The 8,346-nt window shown below is 62.0% G+C and overlaps 1 protein-coding gene across 1 annotated transcript in view; it reads left to right on the top strand.

The window, feature by feature from the left end:
• Positions 1-6,701, top strand: part of AARS2 (alanyl-tRNA synthetase 2, mitochondrial) — an 18,507-nt gene extending 11,806 nt beyond the window's left edge. Inside the window, exons 3-18 of the mRNA XM_081827559.1 lie at positions 206-334; positions 692-730; positions 831-942; positions 1,418-1,551; positions 1,990-2,134; positions 2,375-2,547; positions 2,669-2,782; positions 2,872-3,012; positions 3,649-3,786; positions 3,908-4,017; positions 4,172-4,280; positions 4,561-4,683; positions 4,897-5,007; positions 5,548-5,631; positions 5,746-5,856; positions 6,250-6,701. Coding sequence (XP_081683685.1) covers positions 206-334; positions 692-730; positions 831-942; positions 1,418-1,551; positions 1,990-2,134; positions 2,375-2,547; positions 2,669-2,782; positions 2,872-3,012; positions 3,649-3,786; positions 3,908-4,017; positions 4,172-4,280; positions 4,561-4,683; positions 4,897-5,007; positions 5,548-5,631; positions 5,746-5,856; positions 6,250-6,414 — 1,938 coding nt within the window. The 3' untranslated portion in view covers positions 6,415-6,701. The remainder of the gene's footprint in view (positions 1-205; positions 335-691; positions 731-830; positions 943-1,417; positions 1,552-1,989; positions 2,135-2,374; positions 2,548-2,668; positions 2,783-2,871; positions 3,013-3,648; positions 3,787-3,907; positions 4,018-4,171; positions 4,281-4,560; positions 4,684-4,896; positions 5,008-5,547; positions 5,632-5,745; positions 5,857-6,249) is intronic.
• The last annotated feature ends 1,645 nt before the right edge of the window (positions 6,702-8,346 follow it).

Below are 8,346 nucleotides of genomic sequence, written 5' to 3'. Positions count from 1 at the left end.
CCGTGAGTCTGGAAGGGCTACAGAGGGAGGCAGGGGCTGCTGGGGGGTTGCAGGGGAGAAGAAGGAAGGGGATGGAGAGGTGGGTTGGGTTGAGGTGGCAGGAGGAGTGGGAAAAGGGCAAGAGCTCTGGGATGAGAGCACACACCCTGGACCTTGCCCTCCCCACTCTCCATACTGCTGACCAAGGGTGGCTGGGGGTTCATAGCTGGCCTCTGAACCCCCTAGGCTGGTTCTTCGTCGGATTCTCCGTCGAGCTGTGCGGTTCTCTACAGAGGTGTTGCGGGCACCGCCTGGCTTCCTAGGCAGCCTGGTGCCTATAGTGGTGGAGACCCTGGTGAGGGCAGAGCTAACTCTTCTGGGCATCCCTGGGTGCTCGGGAAGCTTGCAGCTGAGCCCAGATAGTGCCCCCAGCCTAGGTTCCCCATCCTAAATGTCCAGCCCAGGTCCTGTGGGGCTGAGAAAACTGGGATTGCGTACAAGAAGCGGGGAGCCCTCAGGAGGTTTCCTTGCCTGGGCGGCTGAGCCTTTGAGTTTGGGACCCCCTTCTGCCTGTCTTCCCTATTTGGGTCCATTCCCCTTCCATTGGCCTGAGCTGAGCTCCCAAGGCAGGTGTCCTCAGGGAGGCCCAGGGCGGGGAGGTGCAGAGTGGGTAGGTTGCCTTTCACACTTCTCAGCCCTCTACCTCCCTCAGGGGGACGCTTATCCAGAACTACAGAAGAACTCAGCCCAGGTACTGGCTTCAGATGGGGAGGGAGGAGCCGACGAGACAGGTGGAGAGCGGCTGTCCTTTGGAGGAGGCCTAGCTCCAGTCCTGCCCTGCCCCTGTTCAGATAACCAACCTGGTGTCAGAGGATGAGGCAGCCTTCCTGGCCTCCCTGCAGCGGGGTCGGCGGATCATCGATCGGACCCTGAGGCGCCTGGGGCCTTCTGAACCGTTCCCTGGTAAGTGAGGTGCCTAGCCAAGGTGTGAGGGCCTCACTTAGGTGAGCCAGGCAGGCCTGTGCCTAGCATCCACACCCTCCTCCCCCCATGTCCCTCTCCCTGCACTTTCTCCAGCACCCAGACCTCTCTGTAGCTGGACACCACCCTGCTTCTCCCCACTTCCCCACTGCCCAGCTGGCCCTGCCTCCAGTCCCTGCTTCCCAAGGCTGGCTTCATGCCTAGAATGAGCTTCCCTTCGCCTCTGAAATGACAGATGACAAAGGAGTACCCTGGGCTATCCCCAGCTCTGGCCTTAGAGCCTGAAGCCTGACCCCTCTCCTGGACCCACCCGATGTAGGGAGGGGACACTTGTGCTTGGCACCCGGTGGCTTCTGTGTGCTTAGAAAAGCCCTGGCCCTTATTTCTCCCTCATTCCTTCCCCTTCGGTCTATCCTGCCCCTCCCTCCTGAACACCCTTTGTCTTCCTTCCTCAAAGCTGAAGTGGCCTGGTCCTTATCACTGTCTGGGAACCTGGGGCTCCCCCTGGACCTGCTAGAGTTGATGCTGGAGGAGAAAGGGGTGCAGCTGGACTCGGCTGGGCTGGCGCGGCTGGCCCAGGAGGAGGCCCAGGTACAGGCTGGGGCACCCCTGCCCAGGGTTGTGTTGGGACAACCCCGTCCCCAGCCCTGAGTTCCTGGGGGAGGAGCTGCAGCTATTAAGGGCAACAGGAGGCTGAGGTAGGGTCTGTCCCCTCGGCCTGGAGAGAACACTAGTGCAGTGGGCTAAGCCAGAGCAGAAGGGGAGAGGCCAGCGCAGCGTCCTAGAGAGGGGACCTCCAAGGGCAGCAGTGGGTGAGGGGTGGGAGGGAGGCCTGATCCCGAGACCCTGCCTGTTGGGTGGTTCACCGGCCAGCCCAGGATCTCTAGCAGCCAGCCAAGCCCCGACGGCTTATTCCCGAGGGGAGTGCAGGGTCCACACAGCTGTGTGGCAGGGACAGGGCTCTGGGGAGGCTCAGGTCCCATTGCACCGTCCGCGTGCCCCTTGCATGCGCATGCGCCCATCCCGCAGCACAGGTCACGGCAGGCCGAGCCCGTTCAGGAGCAGGGACTGCAGCTGAACGTCCACGCACTGGGGGAGCTGCAGCGCCGAGGGGTGCCCCCAACTGACGACAGTCCCAAGTACAGCTACTCCCTGCGACCCAGCGGGGGTTATGGTGAGAGGCTGGACCGAGGCTGGTGGCCACAGGTGTACGTGGGGGTGATAGGGAGGGATGTCTGCCCTGGGCGCTCCCAGCCCTGGGCATTCCCTGGGGTAGCCCCCAGGGGTCGCTGTGGCGCCTGAAAGGGCCCCGTCCTCCCCAGCCCCGTGCCTGCTGGCTTCAAGGAAGGCACAGACCCACACCCCGGGCCCCACGGCCCTGCCTAGCACTGATAACCATGCTTCTCCCTGGCAGAGTTCGGCACCTGTGAGGCCCAGGTGCTCCAGCTGTATGCAGAGGACGGGACAGCCGTGGCCTCCGTGGGGAAGGGCCAGCGCTGTGGCCTCCTCTTGGACAAAACCAACTTCTATGCTGAACAGGGGGGTCAGGCTTCAGATCGAGGCTACCTGGTGCGGGTGGGCCAGGAGGTGAGCCCCCCACACACACAATTTCTGCCCATGGCAGGCCTGAGCTGGGAAGGGAGCCAAGGGGAGGGAAAAGCTACAACCGTCACTCCAGTGCCTTGGCCCCCCCACCGCCCTTCCCCAGGATGTGCTGTTCCCAGTGGCCCGGGCCCAGGTCTGTGGAGGTTTCATCCTACACGAGGCCGTGGCCCCTGAGGGCCTGAAGGTGGGGGACCAGGTGCAGCTACACGTGGATGAGGTAAGGCCCGCACCCCTGATACTCGGGATGTCCTGCAGCCTCTGGGCTCTCCCCACGCCCCAGACTCCTGGGTGACAACAGTGTTTCAGGCCTGGCGTCTAGGCTGTATGGAGAAGCACACGGCCACCCATCTGCTCAGCTGGGCGCTGCGGCAGGCCCTGGGCCCTGGCACGGAACAGCGAGGTTCCCATCTCAATCCCGAGCGCCTGCGCTTTGACGTGGCCACCCAGGTGAGCGGGGCACAGAGAGGCTTCAAGTGAGGCGGCAGGCTTACAGAGAGGTGGTCAGGTGGCAGGGGGCTTTGGCCAGTCTGAGGACCCAGGCCCCCTGTCACTCAGTCACTGTGAGGCCATGGGGGGCGTCTTGCCCTCAGGCTCCTTGCGCACGGCGGGGCGGGGGGGGGGGGGCCAGCCAGACAGTGTCCAGAGCCTTCCTTCCACCTCCAGCCACCCAGCTTCCTTGTTGCTGCTGTCACCCAAGCCCTATCTTGCTCCAACTGAGCTGCCCTCCCTTCCCTGCCGCCCTGGCTCCCTTTCCTCCTCACACATCGGGCTCCGTCCTTGCTCCCACATCCCCCTGTCCCGGGTTTCTCTTCCATTGGGCCACCCCTTGTTGTGAGCTCCCTTGGTACAGAAGAGCATGTTCGTTTCTTCTAACTTTTAGTGCGTAATGAAAGGCCTGCAGTTGCCAGCAGGCCCCACTAAGGAAAAGAATTGTCTGCTCCACCAAGGTTGAGTGAGCACCGCTATGTGCTAGCCACTGTTTTAGCACCTGAGGGTAGTCCGTGAACAGACTGCTTCTTACCGCATCAGTTACAGGCATGGGGCTGACCTGTCAGTCTGTCCATCTTCCCCCCACCCCACCAGGCTCCACTGACCCCCAAGCAGCTCCGGGCAGTGGAGGGCGCTGTGCAAGACGCCGTGGGGCAGGACGAGCCAGTGTACATGGAGGACGTGGCCCTGGCACGCACTGCCCGTGTCCCTGGCCTGCGCTCTCTGGATGAGGTGAGTTGGGGAGCCCCCCCCTTGGTGAAGATCATCTGCCCCCTGCCACACACCCACGCACACCCACACCCCCCCACACACACACACGTTGGTTAACAGACTTGTCCCCGTACACCCTCAGGTATACCCAGACCCTGTGCGGGTGGTGTCAGTGGGGGTGCCTGTGGCCCGTGCGCTGGACCCAGCCTCCCAGGCTGCACTGCAGACCTCTGTGGAGCTGTGCTGTGGGACGTGAGTCACTCCTGCCTGCCTGTCCTGACCCGGGGCCCCCGGATCCTCACCCCCCTTTGGTCTCTGGAGCCCCCAGCCCCTGGTTCGGAGCTTCAGCTGCTCTTTCCTATCCCAGTGTTCTCACTGACTTCCTTGTCCCTCCCTCTGCCCGCAGGCACCTGCTGCGCACAGGGGCTATAGGGGACCTGGTCATCGTTGGGGAGCGCCAGCTCACCAAGGGCACCACCCGCCTGCTGGCCGTCACTGGGGAGCAGGCCCAGCAGGTTGGCGTGCCAGCAGGGTCTGGGAGGCCGCTGGATGCGGGGGGCACACAGTTGACACTCTCAGGCTGGGCGACGCCAGCAGCAGAAGCAGTGTTCGCACGGGTGTGCGGATGGGGCCGTGCCGGCTGCTGGCCCCCGGTGTGATTATCTGCTGCCTTGATTGATCCTGATGGTTCAGTATTTCTAATTTGGCCCCGACTAGCAATAGGTTGAGAGCCCCTGTGCTGGGGAGGCGAAAGTAAGCCGAGCAGCCCCGAGCATCCTGTTCCATCCCCCGCAGGCCCGAGAGGTGGGCCAGAGCCTGGCCCAGGAGGTCGAAGCTGCCACAGAGCGGCTGAGTCGGGGCAGCCAGGATGTGGTGGCGGCTCAGAGACTCTCCAAGGACATGGGACGACTTACTGATGTGAGGGTCACCCCTACCGCGGAGCGGCTCCCCACCCTCTCCTGGTCCTCTTCCCTTCCCCGTGCCTCCCCAGACCCTTCCTGTCACTCCCCAGGCTTCCTGCTGGACTCCAGCTGGCCTCGATGTTTGTCTGCCCCGGGGGGGTGTGTGTGTGTGTGTGTGTGTGAGTGAGTGAGTGATGTCAGGGCCCGGCTCATAGGCTTCTGGCGGTAGGCGGTGGACACGGCTGTGATGCCCCAGTGGCAGCGGCGGGAACTTCAGGCCGCCCTGAAGGTGCTGCAGCGGCGTGCCAACGCGGCCGCCCGGAAGCTGGAGCTGCGGCAGGTGAGAGGCGGCTCCGCAAGGGTCAGAGCCGCTGCAGCAGGCACGCTGAGAAGCCTCCGGGCCTCATATGGCCGGGGCGGGGGGGGGGGCAGCTCCTCCCTCTCCCGCCAGCTGGGCACCATCAGCAGGCCATCCCCCCACTTCCCTCTCTGCCAAACTGTGCCTCTCCTTCACCTCCCAAGTCTGGCTCAGACTCTCCCTCCAGGAAGCCGACCGACTTGATTAGGCCCCTGAGCCCGCATTGCTCCTTGACTGCCGATCTGCCTTCCTCCCACCCCGTTTCGTCCATCTGGGCTCCAGCCTTAGGCCCTCATCTTCAGTGGCCTTTTTGGGGGGGCCTGGAGCTGTGGCGAAAGGGAAGAGGTGGTGGGGGGAGAGGAAGGACACAGGCCATTCGAGGCAGAACCACTGGCACCTCTGCTCAAAGCCGAAGATCTTGGCTGGGGGCGGGGATTTCTGGACTGGGGCTCAGTGTGGAAGTGGGGGCCAGTTGCCTTCCCGCCTGATGCCCCTGCCGTCCTTCCTGCCCCCCCCCCCCAGGCTGCACAGAAAACCCAGGAGCTGCTGCAGCGGCACTCACAGGGGCCCCTGATTGTGGACACAGTTGCTGCCGAGTCCCTCTCAGTGAGCGCTGGGGCTGGGGGGTGGCCCCGGGGTCCGGGAGGAGGAGAGTCCTGAGCGGGAGGCAGCTGGGAATCCAGAGAGTGGCAGGGTCACCATCTGCCCTCCCTTGCGCAGGTGCTGGTGAAGGTGGTGCGGCAGCTGTGTGAGCGGGCGCCTGGCACCTCTGTGCTCCTCCTCAGCCCCCAGCCGCTGGGGCACGTACTGTGTGCCTGTCAGGTGACCCAGGTGAGGGACGGAGGAGAGCCGCCCATCCCAGTCTAGCTCTCTGGTTCCACGCCTTTGGTTCCTCCGAGGCAGGGTAGAGAGTATCTATGGGGACACCCCAGAACGGGGATAGGGCCATCTCTTAGCCCTAACCACACCCCCCAACCAGAGAAGGCACCATGAGCTCCCCTAATTACCACCACCCCCCCTCCAGGCCACACATCCCTTGCAAACAAGTAGCAGACATTCATTAACCTCCATCCACGTTCCCAGCCCAGTGCTCTCCCATCTCCTCCCTGATTCCCCTACCATGGGCCCAGCTAATCACCATGATGCCACTCTCGAGGGTAGGTGGAGTGGATGGTGGTGGGCAGGGCTGCCCTGCATCCCTGCCGCTTCTATTTCTGTCCCCAGAGTGCCACGCCAGCCTTCACAGCGGAGGCCTGGGCATTGGCGGTATGCAGCCACATGGGGGGCAAGGCCTGGGGCTCTCAGGTGGTGGCCCAGGGCACCGGAACCACTGCTGACCTGGAAGCTGCCCTCAGTACGGCACGAGCCTATGCCCTCGACCAACTCTGACCCGGCTCACCCAGGGACTTGCGTAGACTAAACAGACAGCAGACGGACCCATGACAGGAGCCCTGAAGGAGCCAGCAGAACTTCCCCGGAGGCTGAAGCAAAGCACTGAAGTCTGGAGGCCAAGCAGCTAAGCCCAGGAGGGCTACCTTGGGCCAGGCCCCGTGCAGACACGAGATGGGGCTGCAGGAGGCGGAAGTGGACCCAGAGACATACTCCCCTGTCACTGGATGAATGTGGAGCCACGGACTGTCTTGGCTGTGATTGCTCATTAAAAAGTATTTCACTGAGGGACGCCTGGGAGGCTCAGTCAGTTAAACATCTGCCTTCAGCTCAGGTCATGATCCCAGGGTCCTGGGATCGAGCCCCGCATCAGGCTCCCTGCTCAGCAGAGAGCCTGCTTCTCCCTCTGCCTCTCCTGCCTCTCCCCCTGCTTGTGCTCTCTCAGTCTGTGTCAAAGAAATAAATAAATTTTTTTCTTTAAAAAGAAAAAAAAAGTATTTCACCGAGGCTAGAAAGCTCCAGGAGGTCTTTTGCTTAAAAACGAGCAGCTTTCCCCACCCAGCATCCACATCAGAACCATCCTTCTCGCCCCTGGTGCTCAATGGGCTTTCCAAAGCCAGCCTGTTCTCGGTACCCACCAGGGCCTCCCTGGCCACCAAGACCCAGAACTGCCCTATGAAAGTCATGACAACAGGGCAGATCCTCTCTGGTGCCACTTGTTTCAGTAACTGCAGCTTTTCATAAAGGCCCCGTCGATAAAATGAGCAACAGGTACTGGTCAGTTGCTGAGAATGTGGCAAGAACCAAAGGCCTACAACTTGCTGCACTTGTGGAGCTTGCTGCTAGTGGGGAAATACGCAATAAAGAGAAGGAAGCGGGTGTAAGGCAGGGATGAGGTCTGCAGAGAAACTGGGACAGGGATCAGGAGGGTGGGTGACTTTGTTGTTTCACGGGGAGGTGGCACCTGAGGGGAGGGTGTGAGCCACGAGGTTATCTGAGGGAGGAATGCCCCAGGCCAGGGCACAGCCAGGGCAGGGGCCCTGCGGGGAAGGTGAGCAGGCACAGGGAGCTGGGAGACTGGCAGGTGATGGGGTCTGGAGAGTGCAGGGGGCCAGAGGCTTAAAGTTGCCACAGCACCTGCCCCAAACCTGAGCTGGAGCTAAAGCTGAGAAATGGCAGCTCAGAGTGGGAGGAAGCCGAGAGCCCAAGGGCAGCCCTCCTTCCCTACTAGAATGAATGTGCTCAGGACCCAGCCAGGCTCAGGACCTCCACCTCTGTTCCCAGATCTCCGTTGCTAGAGGAGGGAAAGGACCTCAGGGGACCCATCTCCCAAGTCAAAGGCTCCCTGGTGAACACGTTCTGGGGCTGTTTAGTTAAAATTATAAGCGCAGAGCGTGGCTTCTGGCATGATTTCTCATTCTAATTGCACCGGCGAAAGGGCTTGCAAGGGGACTAGTCCCTGCCTGCATGGGATGCCGGGAATTCTGCAGGGCCGGACTGCTTGCTCAGCCCTGTGGGCTTGCAAAGCTGTACTTCCGGAGCTCGGCAACTGCCACAGTAGCCACATCTCAGCGGTGCTCACTGGAAGCCCAGCTCTTTACCGTGAACACCAGGGGGAAGAGTTGTGGCGGCGCCCCTGTTTTATGATGAGTTAAGCGAGCTTCTAAGATGTTAACTTAGACTTAACATACTAGTAATCGGGAGAGCTGAAAGTAAAGCTAAACTACCTCCATGTGAAACGTCCCACCACCCTGGTCGCCTCTCCCCTCCTCAAGGACAATTGTTCTTCCTAGCCAATCCCACCCCACCCCACCCCCCGCCGAAGTTGGTTGCTCCGGCCCATCAGGAGCACCACCCCCTGTCAGGGCTGAGGCAGGGAGGGGTGACATAACGCGTAGGGCTGTGTGAAGGAGCGCTGTGGAGACCTGAACC

The sequence above is a fragment of the Leptonychotes weddellii genome, chromosome 8, assembly GCF_054177405.1.
Source record: "Leptonychotes weddellii isolate Sample4059 chromosome 8, ASM5417740v2, whole genome shotgun sequence".
NCBI lineage: Eukaryota > Metazoa > Chordata > Mammalia > Carnivora > Phocidae > Leptonychotes > Leptonychotes weddellii.
This window is presented reverse-complemented; position numbering and strand designations above follow the sequence as displayed.